The 22799-nt window shown below is 52.7% G+C and overlaps 1 protein-coding gene across 1 annotated transcript in view; it reads right to left on the bottom strand.

Annotated features, from left to right (window-relative positions):
• LOC125327906 (mucin-5AC-like) overlaps positions 1-22799 on the bottom strand; it is a 51279-nt gene that overhangs the window by 5680 nt on the left and 22800 nt on the right. Inside the window, exons 31-40 of the mRNA XM_048307962.1 lie at positions 6377-22147; positions 5976-6199; positions 4930-5104; positions 4503-4753; positions 3011-3194; positions 2410-2608; positions 1333-1511; positions 1035-1104; positions 634-731; positions 256-287 (exon numbers count right to left, since the gene is read on the bottom strand). Coding sequence (XP_048163919.1) covers positions 256-287; positions 634-731; positions 1035-1104; positions 1333-1511; positions 2410-2608; positions 3011-3194; positions 4503-4753; positions 4930-5104; positions 5976-6199; positions 6377-22147 — 17183 coding nt within the window. The remainder of the gene's footprint in view (positions 1-255; positions 288-633; positions 732-1034; positions 1105-1332; positions 1512-2409; positions 2609-3010; positions 3195-4502; positions 4754-4929; positions 5105-5975; positions 6200-6376; positions 22148-22799) is intronic.

Genomic DNA, 22799 nt, shown 5'->3' with positions numbered 1-22799 from the left:
CATATCTGCCTAACTTCCACTACTACCATCTCTCTCATTCTCTCTTTTTTTAAAGGGTTTTTTTCTGTATGTGAGGTTATTGAAAGAATATTTTATCACTTACTGTTAAATTCCTTAGGGGTGCTCTAACACTCATTATTTTTAAGACTGAAAGTGAACAAACATTTGTGACAAAGCTTTGGTTTAGTGGAACACTAAATATCCTCTTGTTTCACTTGTCTGTGCTCATTAAGCCACATGGATTGTGATACTCACCCATCTAGACATTCCATTTGGTTCCCTGCAGACTGGAAAGAAAAAAACAAACGAATGGGTATTTACGCCACTGAAAACTGACAAAGTAGTACATATGCGCAGTTTCAAATAAAAATACTGTGAAGATAAATCTAACAATAAAATGAGTATGGAGACTAATTTTGCTGAACTGTAGAGTTCTACCATCTTGGTGGGTCTCTCGTAAGGAGGATGATGGGAAAAAAGGTAATATTGATTATTATTCATTTTTAGTTGAGGATGCTTAAAGAGGCTGATTTGCAATGGTCTGACCACGTAGAAGATGACAATAGAACTCAGGCCTCCTGATTAACAATCCTGATCTCTATTTATTCCCCAAACTAGCTATGGATTACTTACAACACTCAGAGACACAGATGTTGCTCTCTGCACGCAAGAGTGTCATTCCTTCAGGACAGAAACAGCCTTCAGTTATTCCATAGCTAGGATGCTCATAGCTGGAATGGCAAGAATATAGGTGCTTGAGTACAATACTTCTGTGGTGAGGCAGAGGACAGAGCACCATATCATGTCAGATATGTGAGATACAAAACATTTGCGCTTTCTGAAGGGCAACAGGAAGCACATGTTCGTAGAGCTGATTGGTCTTTATAAATCTTGAATAAATTAGTGAAATTTGCAACACGTTTCATTATGAAATAACTCAAATTTATGAGGAAAGTAGATAGATAGTAATAGAATAAAAAAAGAGAAAAATATAAGCAGGTGTTTCAGCATGGGTTTTTTTTGTTTTTCCATACCTTTGGTCACAGGTAACTGGATTAATGGGCCCACATGGCTTGTATACCAAGCTTGATGGACAGCTGAATGCTATATGGAAAAAGACAAAAAAAAAAAAGATTAAAAACTGACAGTTAGATGCATTTTCTTCAGCAAAAATGACTACAGCTTTGCCTTCTTCATCTGCAGCTTCTGTGAGAGAGGACCCCACTGGATTTTTGTAGACAGTAACCAGGTATTAGATATAAGAAGTATTTAATGAATAAATCACTAATTTCTACAATTTATCACACGCATTTTGAGTCCTGCAATACTCACAGCATGTATTGTTGGTCTTTCCTCTCCAGTCAATGCAGACACCTCTAGCAGCACACTCTGTAGCATATATCTCCAAACTGGAACACTGCATGGATTCATCGTCTATGCGACATCCATCAAAAACACAGCCTTTGAAAAATGGTTCTGGTGGTATCACAGTATGACATGCTGCAAAAATCCTGCAGACAGTAAAGAAAGCAACCCCCTTCTATATTAATGAGCCATTATATAAAGTCTGTTCCTGTCAGACAACACTTTCCAGTTAATAGCATGTGACTCTGCTTCAGAAAGGAAGGTATAATGAGAAACAAAACCCTAGGAATGGGTAATAAGCTGGGAGATACTCAGGAAAGATTAAGAAATCTGAAGTGCCTTTTTTTTTTCTAAAGAGGTTAATGGTTTTAGTATTTCTGTATGTGTACACAACTTTTTACAGTTTGACGCCAGAAATTTAGTGTGAAAGGCAACTGCACCAGATTGAGAAAAAAGGAATGAAAAAAGTAGAGATAGAAAATTCGTACATAAAATAGCTCCAAACTTACTTGATACTACAGAAAGCATGTATAAGAGGGCCTTTATAAGTAACTCATCTGAAAAAAGCTTTTGTCAGCCTACACAGGCATAGGAAATACTTCAGGAAACAAGCCTTTGCACTTTAGGAACTCCATGTTTTAGGTAAAATGTACAAAGAATGAAAGACATTTCTTGGCTGCTTGCATCTCCTCTTTTCACCTATTTGGTAACTAGGTTCTCAATGGTTTGTACTGAAAGCCCACTTCAAATTTAGAGTTCAGTCTTTGCTTAATGAGCATACTCTGGAAGTATTGCATCCAGGGAGTATTGATTTTAGTCCTTGCTGCATCCCTGATTTTCTGACTTTACCTCCCCTTGCTCAGTTATCTTTAGCATGCAAGTCATTAAGGCAGAGTAGTTTCTTTTGCAAAGGCCTTCTACTATATATATTTGGTCATTAAGCTGACATTTTCAGCTATTATCACATGCTAAGGCTATAGCTGTTATTCTTCTTGTAAGATACTGAGACAGTTTTGCCTAGAAAAAATGAATTTGTTTTCTTACTTGCTCAAGATAAGTTTGCAGAGCGGAGGTGTTTGACATTGTGGCTTTGGTGGAGGTGTGGTTATAACTGGTGGTACTGGTACTCCATGGCATGTCTTGTTGTTGTCAACAATCCAGTGATGAGCCATTTGGGGACAGGAGGAAATGATCTTACCACTTGGCAAGCGGCATTCATCTGCTTTATTATTTGTACATGTTCCTGGAAGAGACAAGCTAGGTAAGTCTCATAAGCCACATCAGAGATGTACAATACATTCCTGTGCTGATAAGTTTAGATGTGATGTGCTCATGAAATGCATATTTTGCCTTGCTTCATAGGGAGTGCTTTCTCTAGTTATATGAACTTTAGGTTATGGAAAAACAAACAAATATAAAACCCCAGCCCCAAAGCAAAAAAATAAAAAACCAAAAACCCAAACTGTTTGGTTGCTGAAATAATGAACTTTTGACATCCTACAGAAGTTAGAGCAGAAATGTACTCATTTCCATTTACTGTTTAAAAATTTCTGTCAGTTGTGAGACTGCATAGCTGGAGTGAGTGAGCATAACCAAGATATGGGTGGGGAAAGAGAACTCCCTCCAATCTGTATATTCTTCTTACCACATTGTCCTTCAGTGTTGTTGCCAAATTTGCTGTGTGGGAGTTTCACAGAGAAAATCAGACCACTAAAGGTGATGACAGCACCAATTTCTTCTATTTCAACAATCATATTGATGCCAAGAGTGGAGAAAGAAATGCCATCTTTTTTGAAGCCTGGTTCAACAATCTTTTTGTTGAAGTACATCTGAATGCAGAGTTAAAAAAAAACAAAACAAAACACCACTTCAGAATAAGCACTGCTTCTGCCTGACTGTTTAAATATTTTCTAATCTTCATAATTAGGCATAACTCCATATTGTTGTGCCTCACATCCAATGCCCATTGGCATCTCAATGGCAGCATTTATTTGCATTGATATCTTGGTTTGTTATCGCTATATTGCTAAAATGCGATAATAATCTAAGTGGCCTCTACATACTGTGGTTGTGCTGATTATATGCTAATGCATAGTATTCTATGCACATAAATCCAAGTATTTTCTTTGTATCCCTCATGATTATGTGTATTGGAAACATTTTTTGTATGAAAATGGGTGGTAGTTTTCTTTAGGTACAGAAACATCCCTGCCATTATTATGTAATGACTGTGCCAGATAATCACACCATCCCTATATTACATAGTAATTGGCATTGGAAGAGCTGTCTGAATTCAAAATGAAGTCAGATGTCATTAATGCCAGTTTTATGTAGTGATCATATTTATTTGTTTATCATTTCAATTTGTAGCCAGTATCTTATATGATCTAATAAAGGTAAACATATATGCATAATTTTTTTTTTTGTCAGAAGTTATTCTACAACTCTCTTCTCATGGAATTGGGTTAAAGCATGAATTAAAATTGTCAGTTACTGTTTCTTTCACAGGGAATCACTGGAACCAACATGCCTTTCTGACTGAGAGTTTGGCCTGGCACTGTAAGACGAGAGTGCCTATTCTGACAAACTTTTCTCCCTTTCTATAGATTCTCTAATCAACTCATAGATTCTCCAGTGTGGGAGTGGGACTGACTTTTCATTTCCACTGGTTTGCCAACACTATTTTGGGTCATGAAGGTGAGGTGACAGTCTAAGTCACCGATTTTCTTCAGCTATACCTTTCTTCACAGTAGGAAACTGAAGGGGGAATCATGTCAGGGCTGTTTGGTGCCTGAAGTTCCCTATGCAGAGAAAGTAGTCCTTAGTCATCCAGCAGATAAGGGATACATATCCATCTTCCCCTCAAGAGAAGAATCCTGCTTGAAATTTGCATTTGTGTTTCTTCAAAACTGTGTTTGTTTACATAAGTGAATGGCACAATGTACCAGTTTTCATGAAATACGAATTTTGTTCTTAGCATCCAGGGCAATATTTTTTTTTCCTGCTAATGATACCCTCTGCCCTGATCACCTCCATGATGTTGCTATTCTAACATACTATCTAGTTCAGCATCACTAGCATCAGTAAAGCTTACAGACCCTATTTCTTTTTTGCAGAAAATAGAAAAAAAAATTTACCACATTGGTCATGACATCATTCATGAGTTGACGAGTCAGCACCACTTCTGCAGATTTGTAGAAAATAATAATGGATTTAGGGCAGGAGAGTCCATCTTTTGAATCGCAGTAATAGTTGTCAATATAAACACGGAAGTTGTCATATCTAGGGACAATCTGTTTCACCAGGACATAAGTGCAGTTTTCAAGGAAGGTATAATAGATTCCATCAAAAGTAATGTAATGAGGATCACCCCATCCACTACACACACCTGGTACAGAGAAAATATTTGGAAGATTAAGATGAGAAGTTATGTAGAAGAAAATTTAAAAACTGAAGATACTGCGATTTATAGAGTAACCCTAAGAAATGAAAATGCCCATATAATCTGTGTAAAGCTTGGCTTTTTTTCCCAAAAATGTTATTCCTGAATCTATTGGTGCTTACATTGACACTCATATCGGTAACAGCATCCATTTTCATCAGGTACCAGCACTGGTGGATATTTGTTTGCACAGGTAATTTCCTTTACAGGTGGGCAGTATGTTGGTACTACACTTATATCGTTGTCTCCATTACAGACGACTTCTGTACAGTTGGATAATTTGAATCTTTCTCCAGGCTGCAAAATGAAGAAAAAGTTTTTGTCACAAAATTCTGCTAACAGGTATAACCTTTACTCCTCTTTTTAGATTTGTGATACAGTGTTTCCAGCAATGGTGGTGTTGGAAAGGAAATCAGTATGTGTTACTACTCTTCAATTTGTGGTGCTAATGATTTCTAATGGCAACTAGAGGTATTCAAAGTTCTGACCATGTTATGGGGGATATAAAATGCCTAGTTTTCTAAATCTGAAAAAAAGACCAAAAGGAAAACATTCACTGATAGCAAAAAGTTGCCAATACTCTACAGGATTAATACGTTTAATGCTAAAAGAAAGTGGAAACCTTAACTACACTTTTTTCTTATGCATGAGGAGCTCTTCTGGGGCTTGAGGGAATAAGGTTTAGGTTACAGGAAGTGATTTCCATTATGCTATGTATAGCCTATATAGTATATACTATGTGTCAACAGAGAACATGACAATAAAAAAAGTTTGAAGAAATATAGATAAAAGGGCAGAAGAACAGAAAAGGACACAAGCCTTCACTGTATCTTAAACACTTCTGTTTAGTGAAAAAATAAGATCCACAAGAAAATTCCTTGTATTGTGTCAGTGAGAAGATACCTTACATATGCAAGGCATCAAAAAGACTCTTACTAAAAATAAAGTAACAAGAAAAGAATATTGTAACTTGCTTTATCAGTATAAAAAAGTGAAATTCCAAAAAAGGAAAATTCAAATAGTGTGTTGTACATATTGCCCATCATTAGCACAATAACTAAGATAATCAGCACAAGTAAGGTTTAAAGACTGCAAACTGTTCCAATCTGGTACCACCCAAACAATGATACTATTTCAACAGTCAAAAAATAACACAGAAAATACATACTTGTAATGGAGGATAAATAGTGGAAACACAACCATGAAAAATAGCACTTGTAGAAGTGGGAGGCAGAGGAACTGATGTTGTTACAGAAGACCACTCAGACGATGTAGTGGCTGGTGAAGTAGTGATGGTACAATTCACAGTGTATCGTTCAATACTACATGTTGGGCTACAGATGGCATAAAACCGACATCCTTCACTATCCATTCTGTTATAAATCAGGTCACCTGTAGAATAAGTAACATGTACGAATATTTAAAAAAACAAAACAGCACTTTTAATAGAAGAAAGTAAAAAAAAAAAAAAAACAAAACAAAAAACAGGTAAAAAACAAAAGGAAGTGAGGAAAAAAAAAGGGGAGATATAGGAAAAAAATAAAGAGGCTAAAAATCATATAAACTAACCGGGTGAAAAAACAGCATCACCAATCTTGCAGAAACAGGGAGTAGATGAAATAAGATGCGGAGATGTGATAAAGGAAGATTCACTTTGGGTAATGAGGGTGGAGCTGGTGGTGGTCGAGGGAGTGGGGGTTACGCAGTTGTGGTTGGGGCTGCAGCAGAGCACGCGGATCTTGTAGTTGAGGCACATCTTGAATTTGCCCGTCTGGTCCTCGTTCTTGCACACCAGTCCAAAGTGGACGTCGCACTGCACGACCTGTCCGACCTCTTGGATGGCAACGTCGGGGTAGTCCTCTGCCCGGCACTCGATCTGCTTTGGCTGCTGGCAGACTCGCTTGCCGGCGGCGCGGATGTGCTGGTAGGTTTCAAAGTCTCCCTGGTTGGGCCCCGAGGAGGGGAAGTCGACGTCGAACCACTCGCTCCAGCTGCACACTTCGGGTTCACAGGGGGTGGAGATGGAGGGCGTGGTGGTGGAGGATGTGGTAGGCGACGTTGGCGTGGGGCTGGTGGTGCTGGTGGAAGTGCTGATGATTTCTGTTGAGGTGGGAGATGTAGTGCTGGAGATGTAGGGCGTGGAGGTGGAGGTGGTCACCGTGGTGGAGGACGGCATGGCTGTGCTCGTGGTGCTGGTGGTGGGGCTGGTGGTGGTCGAGGGGGTGGGGGTTACGCAGTTGTGGTTGGGGCTGCAGCAGAGCACGCGGATCTTGTAGTTGAGGCACATCTTGAATTTGCCCGTCTGGTCCTCGTTCTTGCACACCAGTCCAAAGTGGACGTCGCACTGCACGACCTGTCCGACCTCTTGGATGGCAACGTCGGGGTAGTCCTCTGCCCGGCACTCGATCTGCTTTGGCTGCTGGCAGACTCGCTTGCCGGCGGCGCGGATGTGCTGGTAGGTTTCAAAGTCTCCCTGGTTGGGCCCCGAGGAGGGGAAGTCGACGTCGAACCACTCGCTCCAGCTGCACACTTCGGGTTCACAGGGGGTGGAGACGGAGGGCGTGGTGGTGGAGGATGTGGTAGGCGACGTTGGCGTGGGGCTGGTGGTGCTGGTGGAAGTGCTGATGATTTCTGTTGAGGTGGGAGATGTAGTGCTGGAGGTGTAGGGCGTGGAGGTGGAGGTGGTCACCGTGGTGGAGGACGGCATGGTTGTGCTCGTGGTGCTGGTGGTGGGGCTGGTGGTGGTCGAGGGGGTGGGGGTTACGCAGTTGTGGTTGGGGCTGCAGCAGAGCACGCGGATCTTGTAGTTGAGGCACATCTTGAATTTGCCCGTCTGGTCCTCGTTCTTGCACACCAGTCCAAAGTGGACGTCGCACTGCACGACCTGTCCGACCTCTTGGATGGCAACGTCGGGGTAGTCCTCTGCCCGGCACTCGATCTGCTTTGGCTGCTGGCAGACTCGCTTGCCGGCGGCGCGGATGTGCTGGTAGGTTTCAAAGTCTCCCTGGTTGGGCCCCGAGGAGGGGAAGTCGACGTCGAACCACTCGCTCCAGCTGCACACTTCGGGTTCACAGGGGGTGGAGACGGAGGGCGTGGTGGTGGAGGATGTGGTAGGCGACGTTGGCGTGGGGCTGGTGGTGCTGGTGGAAGTGCTGATGATTTCTGTTGAGGTGGGAGATGTAGTGCTGGAGATGTAGGGCGTGGAGGTGGAGGTGGTCACCGTGGTGGAGGACGGCATGGTTGTGCTCGTGGTGCTGGTGGTGGGGCTGGTGGTGGTCGAGGGGGTGGGGGTTACGCAGTTGTGGTTGGGGCTGCAGCAGAGCACGCGGATCTTGTAGTTGAGGCACATCTTGAATTTGCCCGTCTGGTCCTCGTTCTTGCACACCAGTCCAAAGTGGACGTCGCACTGCACGACCTGTCCGACCTCTTGGATGGCAACGTCGGGGTAGTCCTCTGCCCGGCACTCGATCTGCTTTGGCTGCTGGCAGACTCGCTTGCCGGCGGCGCGGATGTGCTGGTAGGTTTCAAAGTCTCCCTGGTTGGGCCCCGAGGAGGGGAAGTCGACGTCGAACCACTCGCTCCAGCTGCACACTTCGGGTTCACAGGGGGTGGAGACGGAGGGCGTGGTGGTGGAGGATGTGGTAGGCGACGTTGGCGTGGGGCTGGTGGTGCTGGTGGAAGTGCTGATGATTTCTGTTGAGGTGGGAGATGTAGTGCTGGAGATGTAGGGCGTGGAGGTGGAGGTGGTCACCGTGGTGGAGGACGGCATGGTTGTGCTCGTGGTGCTGGTGGTGGGGCTGGTGGTGGTCGAGGGGGTGGGGGTTACGCAGTTGTGGTTGGGGCTGCAGCAGAGCACGCGGATCTTGTAGTTGAGGCACATCTTGAATTTGCCCGTCTGGTCCTCGTTCTTGCACACCAGTCCAAAGTGGACGTCGCACTGCACGACCTGTCCGACCTCTTGGATGGCAACGTCGGGGTAGTCCTCTGCCCGGCACTCGATCTGCTTTGGCTGCTGGCAGACTCGCTTGCCGGCGGCGCGGATGTGCTGGTAGGTTTCAAAGTCTCCCTGGTTGGGCCCCGAGGAGGGGAAGTCGACGTCGAACCACTCGCTCCAGCTGCACACTTCGGGTTCACAGGGGGTGGAGACGGAGGGCGTGGTGGTGGAGGATGTGGTAGGCGACGTTGGCGTGGGGCTGGTGGTGCTGGTGGAAGTGCTGATGATTTCTGTTGAGGTGGGAGATGTAGTGCTGGAGGTGTAGGGCGTGGAGGTGGAGGTGGTCACCGTGGTGGAGGACGGCATGGTTGTGCTCGTGGTGCTGGTGGTGGGGCTGGTGGTGGTCGAGGGGGTGGGGGTTACGCAGTTGTGGTTGGGGCTGCAGCAGAGCACGCGGATCTTGTAGTTGAGGCACATCTTGAATTTGCCCGTCTGGTCCTCGTTCTTGCACACCAGTCCAAAGTGGACGTCGCACTGCACGACCTGTCCGACCTCTTGGATGGCAACGTCGGGGTAGTCCTCTGCCCGGCACTCGATCTGCTTTGGCTGCTGGCAGACTCGCTTGCCGGCGGCGCGGATGTGCTGGTAGGTTTCAAAGTCTCCCTGGTTGGGCCCCGAGGAGGGGAAGTCGACGTCGAACCACTCGCTCCAGCTGCACACTTCGGGTTCACAGGGGGTGGAGACGGAGGGCGTGGTGGTGGAGGATGTGGTAGGCGACGTTGGCGTGGGGCTGGTGGTGCTGGTGGAAGTGCTGATGATTTCTGTTGAGGTGGGAGATGTAGTGCTGGAGATGTAGGGCGTGGAGGTGGAGGTGGTCACCGTGGTGGAGGACGGCATGGTTGTGCTCGTGGTGCTGGTGGTGGGGCTGGTGGTGGTCGAGGGGGTGGGGGTTACGCAGTTGTGGTTGGGGCTGCAGCAGAGCACGCGGATCTTGTAGTTGAGGCACATCTTGAATTTGCCCGTCTGGTCCTCGTTCTTGCACACCAGTCCAAAGTGGACGTCGCACTGCACGACCTGTCCGACCTCTTGGATGGCAACGTCGGGGTAGTCCTCTGCCCGGCACTCGATCTGCTTTGGCTGCTGGCAGACTCGCTTGCCGGCGGCGCGGATGTGCTGGTAGGTTTCAAAGTCTCCCTGGTTGGGCCCCGAGGAGGGGAAGTCGACGTCGAACCACTCGCTCCAGCTGCACACTTCGGGTTCACAGGGGGTGGAGACGGAGGGCGTGGTGGTGGAGGATGTGGTAGGCGACGTTGGCGTGGGGCTGGTGGTGCTGGTGGAAGTGCTGATGATTTCTGTTGAGGTGGGAGATGTAGTGCTGGAGATGTAGGGCGTGGAGGTGGAGGTGGTCACCGTGGTGGAGGACGGCATGGTTGTGCTCGTGGTGCTGGTGGTGGGGCTGGTGGTGGTCGAGGGGGTGGGGGTTACGCAGTTGTGGTTGGGGCTGCAGCAGAGCACGCGGATCTTGTAGTTGAGGCACATCTTGAATTTGCCCGTCTGGTCCTCGTTCTTGCACACCAGTCCAAAGTGGACGTCGCACTGCACGACCTGTCCGACCTCTTGGATGGCAACGTCGGGGTAGTCCTCTGCCCGGCACTCGATCTGCTTTGGCTGCTGGCAGACTCGCTTGCCGGCGGCGCGGATGTGCTGGTAGGTTTCAAAGTCTCCCTGGTTGGGCCCCGAGGAGGGGAAGTCGACGTCGAACCACTCGCTCCAGCTGCACACTTCGGGTTCACAGGGGGTGGAGACGGAGGGCGTGGTGGTGGAGGATGTGGTAGGCGATGTTGGCGTGGGGCTGGTGGTGCTGGTGGAAGTGCTGATGATTTCTGTTGAGGTGGGAGATGTAGTGCTGGAGATGTAGGGCGTGGAGGTGGAGGTGGTCACCGTGGTGGAGGACGGCATGGTTGTGCTCGTGGTGCTGGTGGTGGGGCTGGTGGTGGTCGAGGGGGTGGGGGTTACGCAGTTGTGGTTGGGGCTGCAGCAGAGCACGCGGATCTTGTAGTTGAGGCACATCTTGAATTTGCCCGTCTGGTCCTCGTTCTTGCACACTAGTCCAAAGTGGACGTCGCACTGCACGACCTGTCCGACCTCTTGGATGGCAACGTCGGGGTAGTCCTCTGCCCGGCACTCGATCTGCTTTGGCTGCTGGCAGACTCGCTTGCCGGCGGCGCGGATGTGCTGGTAGGTTTCAAAGTCTCCCTGGTTGGGCCCCGAGGAGGGGAAGTCGACGTCGAACCACTCGCTCCAGCTGCACACTTCGGGTTCACAGGGGGTGGAGACGGAGGGCGTGGTGGTGGAGGATGTGGTAGGCGACGTTGGCGTGGGGCTGGTGGTGCTGGTGGAAGTGCTGATGATTTCTGTTGAGGTGGGAGATGTAGTGCTGGAGATGTAGGGCGTGGAGGTGGAGGTGGTCACCGTGGTGGAGGACGGCATGGTTGTGCTCGTGGTGCTGCTGGTGGGGCTGGTGGTGGTCGAGGGGGTGGGGGTTACGCAGTTGTGGTTGGGGCTGCAGCAGAGCACGCGGATCTTGTAGTTGAGGCACATCTTGAATTTGCCCGTCTGGTCCTCGTTCTTGCACACCAGTCCAAAGTGGACGTCGCACTGCACGACCTGTCCGACCTCTTGGATGGCAACGTCGGGGTAGTCCTCTGCCCGGCACTCGATCTGCTTTGGCTGCTGGCAGACTCGCTTGCCGGCGGCGCGGATGTGCTGGTAGGTTTCAAAGTCTCCCTGGTTGGGCCCCGAGGAGGGGAAGTCGACGTCGAACCACTCGCTCCAGCTGCACACTTCGGGTTCACAGGGGGTGGAGACGGAGGGCGTGGTGGTGGAGGATGTGGTAGGCGACGTTGGCGTGGGGCTGGTGGTGCTGGTGGAAGTGCTGATGATTTCTGTTGAGGTGGGAGATGTAGTGCTGGAGATGTAGGGCGTGGAGGTGGAGGTGGTCACCGTGGTGGAGGACGGCATGGCTGTGCTCGTGGTGCTGGTGGTGGTCGAGGGGGTGGGGGTTACGCAGTTGTGGTTGGGGCTGCAGCAGAGCATGCGGATCTTGTAGTTGAGGCACATCTTGAATTTGCCCGTCTGGTCCTCGTTCTTGCACACCAGTCCAAAGTGGACGTCGCACTGCACGACCTGTCCGACCTCTTGGATGGCAACGTCGGGGTAGTCCTCTGCCCGGCACTCGATCTGCTTTGGCTGCTGGCAGACTCGCTTGCCGGCGGCGCGGATGTGCTGGTAGGTTTCAAAGTCTCCCTGGTTGGGCCCCGAGGAGGGGAAGTCGACGTCGAACCACTCGCTCCAGCTGCACACTTCGGGTTCACAGGGGGTGGAGACGGAGGGCGTGGTGGTGGAGGATGTGGTAGGCGACGTTGGCGTGGGGCTGGTGGTGCTGGTGGAAGTGCTGATGATTTCTGTTGAGGTGGGAGATGTAGTGCTGGAGATGTAGGGCGTGGAGGTGGAGGTGGTCACCGTGGTGGAGGACGGCATGGTTGTGCTCGTGGTGCTGGTGGTGGGGCTGGTGGTGGTCGAGGGGGTGGGGGTTACGCAGTTGTGGTTGGGGCTGCAGCAGAGCACGCGGATCTTGTAGTTGAGGCACATCTTGAATTTGCCCGTCTGGTCCTCGTTCTTGCACACCAGTCCAAAGTGGACGTCGCACTGCACGACCTGTCCGACCTCTTGGATGGCAACGTCGGGGTAGTCCTCTGCCCGGCACTCGATCTGCTTTGGCTGCTGGCAGACTCGCTTGCCGGCGGCGCGGATGTGCTGGTAGGTTTCAAAGTCTCCCTGGTTGGGCCCCGAGGAGGGGAAGTCGACGTCGAACCACTCGCTCCAGCTGCACACTTCGGGTTCACAGGGGGTGGAGACGGAGGGCGTGGTGGTGGAGGATGTGGTAGGCGACGTTGGCGTGGGGCTGGTGGTGCTGGTGGAAGTGCTGATGATTTCTGTTGAGGTGGGAGATGTAGTGCTGGAGATGTAGGGCGTGGAGGTGGAGGTGGTCACCGTGGTGGAGGACGGCATGGTTGTGCTCGTGGTGCTGGTGGTGGGGCTGGTGGTGGTCGAGGGGGTGGGGGTTACGCAGTTGTGGTTGGGGCTGCAGCAGAGCACGCGGATCTTGTAGTTGAGGCACATCTTGAATTTGCCCGTCTGGTCCTCGTTCTTGCACACCAGTCCAAAGTGGACGTCGCACTGCACGACCTGTCCGACCTCTTGGATGGCAACGTCGGGGTAGTCCTCTGCCCGGCACTCGATCTGCTTTGGCTGCTGGCAGACTCGCTTGCCGGCGGCGCGGATGTGCTGGTAGGTTTCAAAGTCTCCCTGGTTGGGCCCCGAGGAGGGGAAGTCGACGTCGAACCACTCGCTCCAGCTGCACACTTCGGGTTCACAGGGGGTGGAGACGGAGGGCGTGGTGGTGGAGGATGTGGTAGGCGACGTTGGCGTGGGGCTGGTGGTGCTGGTGGAAGTGCTGATGATTTCTGTTGAGGTGGGAGATGTAGTGCTGGAGATGTAGGGCGTGGAGGTGGAGGTGGTCACCGTGGTGGAGGATGGCATGGTTGTGCTCGTGGTGCTGGTGGTGGGGCTGGTGGTGGTCGAGGGGGTGGGGGTTACGCAGTTGTGGTTGGGGATGCAGCAGAGCACGCGGATCTTGTAGTTGAGGCACATCTTGAATTTGCCCGTCTGGTCCTCGTTCTTGCACACCAGTCCAAAGTGGACGTCGCACTGCACGACCTGTCCGACCTCTTGGATGGCAACGTCGGGGTAGTCCTCTGCCCGGCACTCGATCTGCTTTGGCTGCTGGCAGACTCGCTTGCCGGCGGCGCGGATGTGCTGGTAGGTTTCAAAGTCTCCCTGGTTGGGCCCCGAGGAGGGGAAGTCGACGTCGAACCACTCGCTCCAGCTGCACACTTCGGGTTCACAGGGGGTGGAGACGGAGGGCGTGGTGGTGGAGGATGTGGTAGGCGACGTTGGCGTGGGGCTGGTGGTGCTGGTGGAAGTGCTGATGATTTCTGTTGAGGTGGGAGATGTAGTGCTGGAGATGTAGGGCGTGGAGGTGGAGGTGGTCACCGTGGTGGAGGACGGCATGGTTGTGCTCGTGGTGCTGGTGGTGGGGCTGGTGGTGGTCGAGGGGGTGGGGGTTACGCAGTTGTGGTTGGGGCTGCAGCAGAGCACGCGGATCTTGTAGTTGAGGCACATCTTGAATTTGCCCGTCTGGTCCTCGTTCTTGCACACCAGTCCAAAGTGGACGTCGCACTGCACGACCTGTCCGACCTCTTGGATGGCAACGTCGGGGTAGTCCTCTGCCCGGCACTCGATCTGCTTTGGCTGCTGGCAGACTCGCTTGCCGGCGGCGCGGATGTGCTGGTAGGTTTCAAAGTCTCCCTGGTTGGGCCCCGAGGAGGGGAAGTCGACGTCGAACCACTCGCTCCAGCTGCACACTTCGGGTTCACAGGGGGTGGAGACGGAGGGCGTGGTGGTGGAGGATGTGGTAGGCGACGTTGGCGTGGGGCTGGTGGTGCTGGTGGAAGTGCTGATGATTTCTGTTGAGGTGGGAGATGTAGTGCTGGAGATGTAGGGCGTGGAGGTGGAGGTGGTCACCGTGGTGGAGGACGGCATGGTTGTGCTCGTGGTGCTGCTGGTGGGGCTGGTGGTGGTCGAGGGGGTGGGGGTTACGCAGTTGTGGTTGGGGCTGCAGCAGAGCACGCGGATCTTGTAGTTGAGGCACATCTTGAATTTGCCCGTCTGGTCCTCGTTCTTGCACACCAGTCCAAAGTGGACGTCGCACTGCACGACCTGTCCGACCTCTTGGATGGCAACGTCGGGGTAGTCCTCTGCCCGGCACTCGATCTGCTTTGGCTGCTGGCAGACTCGCTTGCCGGCGGCGCGGATGTGCTGGTAGGTTTCAAAGTCTCCCTGGTTGGGCCCCGAGGAGGGGAAGTCGACGTCGAACCACTCGCTCCAGCTGCACACTTCGGGTTCACAGGGGGTGGAGACGGAGGGCGTGGTGGTGGAGGATGTGGTAGGCGACGTTGGCGTGGGGCTGGTGGTGCTGGTGGAAGTGCTGATGATTTCTGTTGAGGTGGGAGATGTAGTGCTGGAGATGTAGGGCGTGGAGGTGGAGGTGGTCACCGTGGTGGAGGACGGCATGGTTGTGCTCGTGGTGCTGGTGGTGGTCGAGGGGGTGGGGGTTACGCAGTTGTGGTTGGGGCTGCAGCAGAGCATGCGGATCTTGTAGTTGAGGCACATCTTGAATTTGCCCGTCTGGTCCTCGTTCTTGCACACCAGTCCAAAGTGGACGTCGCACTGCACGACCTGTCCGACCTCTTGGATGGCAACGTCGGGGTAGTCCTCTGCCCGGCACTCGATCTGCTTTGGCTGCTGGCAGACTCGCTTGCCGGCGGCGCGGATGTGCTGGTAGGTTTCAAAGTCTCCCTGGTTGGGCCCCGAGGAGGGGAAGTCGACGTCGAACCACTCGCTCCAGCTGCACACTTCGGGTTCACAGGGGGTGGAGACGGAGGGCGTGGTGGTGGAGGATGTGGTAGGCGACGTTGGCGTGGGGCTGGTGGTGCTGGTGGAAGTGCTGATGATTTCTGTTGAGGTGGGAGATGTAGTGCTGGAGATGTAGGGCGTGGAGGTGGAGGTGGTCACCGTGGTGGAGGACGGCATGGTTGTGCTCGTGGTGCTGGTGGTGGGGCTGGTGGTGGTCGAGGGGGTGGGGGTTACGCAGTTGTGGTTGGGGCTGCAGCAGAGCACGCGGATCTTGTAGTTGAGGCACATCTTGAATTTGCCCGTCTGGTCCTCGTTCTTGCACACCAGTCCAAAGTGGACGTCGCACTGCACGACCTGTCCGACCTCTTGGATGGCAACGTCGGGGTAGTCCTCTGCCCGGCACTCGATCTGCTTTGGCTGCTGGCAGACTCGCTTGCCGGCGGCGCGGATGTGCTGGTAGGTTTCAAAGTCTCCCTGGTTGGGCCCCGAGGAGGGGAAGTCGACGTCGAACCACTCGCTCCAGCTGCACACTTCGGGTTCACAGGGGGTGGAGACGGAGGGCGTGGTGGTGGAGGATGTGGTAGGCGACGTTGGCGTGGGGCTGGTGGTGCTGGTGGAAGTGCTGATGATTTCTGTTGAGGTGGGAGATGTAGTGCTGGAGATGTAGGGCGTGGAGGTGGAGGTGGTCACCGTGGTGGAGGACGGCATGGTTGTGCTCGTGGTGCTGGTGGTGGTCGAGGGGGTGGGGGTTACGCAGTTGTGGTTGGGGCTGCAGCAGAGCATGCGGATCTTGTAGTTGAGGCACATCTTGAATTTGCCCGTCTGGTCCTCGTTCTTGCACACCAGTCCAAAGTGGACGTCGCACTGCACGACCTGTCCGACCTCTTGGATGGCAACGTCGGGGTAGTCCTCTGCCCGGCACTCGATCTGCTTTGGCTGCTGGCAGACTCGCTTGCCGGCGGCGCGGATGTGCTGGTAGGTTTCAAAGTCTCCCTGGTTGGGCCCCGAGGAGGGGAAGTCGACGTCGAACCACTCGCTCCAGCTGCACACTTCGGGTTCACAGGGGGTAGAGACGGAGGGCGTGGTGGTGGAGGATGTGGTAGGCGACGTTGGCGTGGGGCTGGTGGTGCTGGTGGAAGTGCTGATGATTTCTGTTGAGGTGGGAGATGTAGTGCTGGAGATGTAGGGCGTGGAGGTGGAGGTGGTCACCGTGGTGGAGGACGGCATGGTTGTGCTCGTGGTGCTGGTGGTGGTCGAGGGGGTGGGGGTTACGCAGTTGTGGTTGGGGCTGCAGCAGAGCACGCGGATCTTGTAGTTGAGGCACATCTTGAATTTGCCCGTCTGGTCCTCGTTCTTGCACACCAGTCCAAAGTGGACGTCGCACTGCACGACCTGTCCGACCTCTTGGATGGCAACGTCGGGGTAGTCCTCTGCCCGGCACTCGATCTGCTTTGGCTGCTGGCAGACTCGCTTGCCGGCGGCGCGGATGTGCTGGTAGGTTTCAAAGTCTCCCTGGTTGGGCCCCGAGGAGGGGAAGTCGACGTCGAACCACTCGCTCCAGCTGCACACTTCGGGTTCACAGGGGGTGGAGACGGAGGGCGTGGTGGTGGAGGATGTGGTAGGCGACGTTGGCGTGGGGCTGGTGGTGCTGGTGGAAGTGCTGATGATTTCTGTTGAGGTGGGAGATGTAGTGCTGGAGATGTAGGGCGTGGAGGTGGAGGTGGTCACCGTGGTGGAGGACGGCATGGTTGTGCTCGTGGTGCTGGTGGTGGGGCTGGTGGTGGTCGAGGGGGTGGGGGTTACGCAGTTGTGGTTGGGGATGCAGCAGAGCACGCGGATCTTGTAGTTGAGGCACATCTTGAATTTGCCCGTCTGGTCCTCGTTCTTGCACACCAGTCCAAAGTGGACGTCGCACTGCACGACCTGTCCGACCTCTTGGATGGCAACGTCGGGGTAGTCCTCTGCCCGGCATTCGATCTGCTTTGGCTGCTGGCAGACTCGCTTGCCAGCGGCGCGGATGTGCTGGTAGGTTTCAAAGTCTCCCTGGTTGGGCCCCGAGGAGGGGAAGTCGACGTCGAACCACTCGCTCCAGCTGCACACTTCGGGTTCACAGGGGGTGGAGATGGAGGGCGTGGTGGTGGAGGATGTGGTAGGCGACGTTGGCGTGGGGCTGGTGGTGCTGGTGGAAGTGCTGATGATTTCTGTTGAGGTGGGAGATGTAGTGCTGGAGATGTAGGGCGTGGAGGTGGAGGTGGTCACCGTGGTGGAGGACGGCATGGTTGTGCTCGTGGTGCTGGTGGTGGGGCTGGTGGTGGTCGAGGGGGTGGGGGTTACGCAGTTGTGGTTGGGGCTGCAGCAGAGCACGCGGATCTTGTAGTTGAGGCACATCTTGAATTTGCCCGTCTGGTCCTCGTTCTTGCACACCAGTCCAAAGTGGACGTCGCACTGCACGACCTGTCCGACCTCTTGGATGGCAACGTCGGGGTAGTCCTCTGCCCGGCACTCGATCTGCTTTGGCTGCTGGCAGACTCGCTTGCCGGCGGCGCGGATGTGCTGGTAGGTTTCAAAGTCTCCCTGGTTGGGCCCCGAGGAGGGGAAGTCGACGTCGAACCACTCGCTCCAGCTGCACACTTCGGGTTCACAGGGGGTGGAGACGGAGGGCGTGGTGGTGGAGGATGTGGTAGGCGACGTTGGCGTGGGGCTGGTGGTGCTGGTGGAAGTGCTGATGATTTCTGTTGAGGTGGGAGATGTAGTGCTGGAGATGTAGGGCGTGGAGGTGGAGGTGGTCACCGTGGTGGAGGACGGCATGGTTGTGCTCGTGGTGCTGGTGGTGGTCGAGGGGGTGGGGGTTACGCAGTTGTGGTTGGGGCTGCAGCAGAGCATGCGGATCTTGTAGTTGAGGCACATCTTGAATTTGCCCGTCTGGTCCTCGTTCTTGCACACCAGTCCAAAGTGGACGTCGCACTGCACGACCTGTCCGACCTCTTGGATGGCAACGTCGGGGTAGTCCTCTGCCCGGCACTCGATCTGCTTTGGCTGCTGGCAGACTCGCTTGCCGGCGGCGCGGATGTGCTGGTAGGTTTCAAAGTCTCCCTGGTTGGGCCCCGAGGAGGGGAAGTCGACGTCGAACCACTCGCTCCAGCTGCACACTTCGGGTTCACAGGGGGTGGAGACGGAGGGCGTGGTGGTGGAGGATGTGGTAGGCGACGTTGGCGTGGGGCTGGTGGTGCTGGTGGAAGTGCTGATGATTTCTGTTGAGGTGGGAGATGTAGTGCTGGAGATGTAGGGCGTGGAGGTGGAGGTGGTCACCGTGGTGGAGGACGGCATGGTTGTGCTCGTGGTGCTGGTGGTGGTCGAGGGGGTGGGGGTTACGCAGTTGTGGTTGGGGCTGCAGCAGAGCACGCGGATCTTGTAGTTGAGGCACATCTTGAATTTGCCCGTCTGGTCCTCGTTCTTGCACACCAGTCCAAAGTGGACGTCGCACTGCACGACCTGTCCGACCTCTTGGATGGCAACGTCGGGGTAGTCCTCTGCCCGGCACTCGATCTGCTTTGGCTGCTGGCAGACTCGCTTGCCGGCGGCGCGGATGTGCTGGTAGGTTTCAAAGTCTCCCTGGTTGGGCCCCGAGGAGGGGAAGTCGACGTCGAACCACTCGCTCCAGCTGCACACTTCGGGTTCACAGGGGGTGGAGACGGAGGGCGTGGTGGTGGAGGATGTGGTAGGCGACGTTGGCGTGGGGCTGGTGGTGCTGGTGGAAGTGCTGATGATTTCTGTTGAGGTGGGAGATGTAGTGCTGGAGATGTAGGGCGTGGAGGTGGAGGTGGTCACCGTGGTGGAGGACGGCATGGTTGTGCTCGTGGTGCTGGTGGTGGGGCTGGTGGTGGTCGAGGGGGTGGGGGTTACGCAGTTGTGGTTGGGGCTGCAGCAGAGCACGCGGATCTTGTAGTTGAGGCACATCTTGAATTTGCCCGTCTGGTCCTCGTTCTTGCACACCAGTCCAAAGTGGACGTCGCACTGCACGACCTGTCCGACCTCTTGGATGGCAACGTCGGGGTAGTCCTCTGCCCGGCACTCGATCTGCTTTGGCTGCTGGCAGACTCGCTTGCCGGCGGCGCGGATGTGCTGGTAGGTTTCAAAGTCTCCCTGGTTGGGCCCCGAGGAGGGGAAGTCGACGTCGAACCACTCGCTCCAGCTGCACACTTCGGGTTCACAGGGGGTGGAGACGGAGGGCGTGGTGGTGGAGGATGTGGTAGGCGACGTTGGCGTGGGGCTGGTGGTGCTGGTGGAAGTGCTGATGATTTCTGTTGAGGTGGGAGATGTAGTGCTGGAGGTGTAGGGCGTGGAGGTGGAGGTGGTCACCGTGGTGGAGGACGGCATGGTTGTGCTCGTGGTGCTGGTGGTGGGGCTGGTGGTGGTCGAGGGGGTGGGGGTTACGCAGTTGTGGTTGGGGCTGCAGCAGAGCACGCGGATCTTGTAGTTGAGGCACATCTTGAATTTGCCCGTCTGGTCCTCGTTCTTGCACACCAGTCCAAAGTGGACGTCGCACTGCACGACCTGTCCGACCTCTTGGATGGCAACGTCGGGGTAGTCCTCTGCCCGGCACTCGATCTGCTTTGGCTGCTGGCAGACTCGCTTGCCGGCGGCGCGGATGTGCTGGTAGGTTTCAAAGTCTCCCTGGTTGGGCCCCGAGGAGGGGAAGTCGACGTCGAACCACTCGCTCCAGCTGCACACTTCGGGTTCACAGGGGGTGGAGACGGAGGGCGTGGTGGTGGAGGATGTGGTAGGCGACGTTGGCGTGGGGCTGGTGGTGCTGGTGGAAGTGCTGATGATTTCTGTTGAGGTGGGAGATGTAGTGCTGGAGATGTAGGGCGTGGAGGTGGAGGTGGTCACCGTGGTGGAGGACGGCATGGTTGTGCTCGTGGTGCTGGTGGTGGGGCTGGTGGTGGTCGAGGGGGTGGGGGTTACGCAGTTGTGGTTGGGGCTGCAGCAGAGCACGCGGATCTTGTAGTTGAGGCACATCTTGAATTTGCCCGTCTGGTCCTCGTTCTTGCACACCAGTCCAAAGTGGACGTCGCACTGCACGACCTGTCCGACCTCTTGGATGGCAACGTCGGGGTAGTCCTCTGCCCGGCACTCGATCTGCTTTGGCTGCTGGCAGACTCGCTTGCCGGCGGCGCGGATGTGCTGGTAGGTTTCAAAGTCTCCCTGGTTGGGCCCCGAGGAGGGGAAGTCGACGTCGAACCACTCGCTCCAGCTGCACACTTCGGGTTCACAGGGGGTGGAGACGGAGGGCGTGGTGGTGGAGGATGTGGTAGGCGACGTTGGCGTGGGGCTGGTGGTGCTGGTGGAAGTGCTGATGATTTCTGTTGAGGTGGGAGATGTAGTGCTGGAGATGTAGGGCGTGGAGGTGGAGGTGGTCACCGTGGTGGAGGACGGCATGGTTGTGCTCGTGGTGCTGGTGGTGGGGCTGGTGGTGGTTACGCAGTTGTAGTTGGGGCTGCAGCAGAGCACGCGGATCTTGTAGTTGAGGCACATCTTGAATTTGCCCGTCTGGTCCTCGTTCTTGCACACCAGTCCAAAGTGGACGTCGCACTGCACGACCTGTCCGACCTCTTGGATGGCAACGTCGGGGTAGTCCTCTGCCCGGCACTCGATCTGCTTTGGCTGCTGGCAGACTCGCTTGCCGGCGGCGCGGATGTGCTGGTAGGTTTCAAAGTCTCCCTGGTTGGGCCCCGAGGAGGGGAAGTCGACGTCGAACCACTCGCTCCAGCTGCACACTTCGGGTTCACAGGTGGTTTTTGAGTATGTTGTAGTTTTTTCTGTTGTGCTGCTTATCATTGTAGAAGTTGTTTCTTTGTGAGGTTTTGTAGTTGGTTTTGATGTTGTTCTTGTATGGATGTAGTCTGTTTTTGGTTGGACTGTTGATTTACTTGTTGTCTTGTGTTTTGTTTGGAGATATGGTGTCGTTGATACTGTTCTGAATGATGTACTTGAAAGCAGTGTAGTTGGTTGTGTTGTTGTACTAAGATTTTCAGTGGTTGTTCCACATGGTACTGTTTTATTTCTGCAGCATTTAAATCTTATTTCATAATTATAGCAGATGGGTGGCAGCTGATCTTTATTGTAACATTTTAACCCTTCTTCTTTGTTACACATTATGTGTTGCTCCAGTTGACGATACGGTGTATTAGGGAACCTCACTGCTCTGCATTCCACATCCTCTCTCTTGTCGCAGACTTTGTACCCCTTTTTTTTAATGTTTTCAATCGTATCAAAATCTCCATCATTGTAACCTGATCCTGGATAACTGACATCATACCATCTTGACCAGTAACATTCTTCTTTAAAACAAGGAGGAGTTGTTAAAGGAGATGTGGTGACTGGTGCTGTCCTTTTGGTTGTGGTTGTTGTTTCTTCAGTAGTTGAATGCATGAATGTTGTACTTTCAGAAGTTGTAGTAACTGAGTATGTTGTTTCAGTAGATGTTTCTGTCAGAGTTGTAGCTGGAGTTGTGACCGGGGTTGATGTGCTGAAAGGCGTTGTTGATGAGCATGGTACAAAGACACAGCAGAGGATTCGGATTTCGTAATTGTTGCACATTGTTGAAATTTGATCCTTGTTGTAACATATAAGCCCTTGTGTTGTACTGCATTCTACTTTTTGGCCAAGGTCTTTCAGTGGTATATCAGGAAACTTTTCTGCTCTGCATTCTACAGCCCGTGGGGCTTTACAGACTTCATAACCTTTCGCTCGTAAATCATCAAAAGTTTCAAAATCTCCCCCATCATAGCCAGGGGTTTGTAGACTCCCGTCATACCATTCTGACCACTCACAGACTTCATGAACACATACTGATGTAGTTGGTGACACTGAAGGAAAAAAGGAAGAGATCACAAAACTAAGAATAAATTCCTGCAGATACTATCTTGTTTTGCTATTTTAAATGGACTGACCATTTTCCTAATGTAATTTTTCTTTCATTATGGTCCTGTAGTGCATCAGTTTATTATATGTATAATTTAGTATGTTGTAGAACCAAAAATCCATCACCCAGCTATTTAATGTACTGACATGCTTGGAATTGCCATCCTCAAAGAGAATACTAATTATGTGTTACAAGGTGCTGAAATAAGGCTCGGGTCTAATTTATACACTCTGGGAAAAAAACAAGTCTCACTTGTTTTGCATTTGGTTCAGGGTATTTCCTTTGGTTGTATCTTTCTGCAGTATATACTAGTCTCACTGGAATGTATTGAAATCAGTGGAAAGAGTAATGCTTAGCATATGCATCAAGATCCGTAGCTACCTTTTTCTTCCAAATCAGTTTACTCCTCATTGCACTGTCTTTGCTCCTCTATTTCAAGCATCCCTACTCTTTCTATTTTAGCTCTCATCTTAAGAAACCATTAACTGGTTGAAGAGCTTTTGCAGGTGAACTCTCATTATGAAATAGATAGAAAATAGCTACTGAATTCCAGCAATGCTGATATTTTCTGTGATTTCAAAATTTATGTATTTCAT

Source organism: Corvus hawaiiensis, chromosome 6, assembly GCF_020740725.1.
Source record: "Corvus hawaiiensis isolate bCorHaw1 chromosome 6, bCorHaw1.pri.cur, whole genome shotgun sequence".
NCBI lineage: Eukaryota > Metazoa > Chordata > Aves > Passeriformes > Corvidae > Corvus > Corvus hawaiiensis.
The sequence above is the reverse complement of the archived record's forward strand: the minus strand, read 5'-3'. Positions and strand labels throughout refer to the sequence as shown.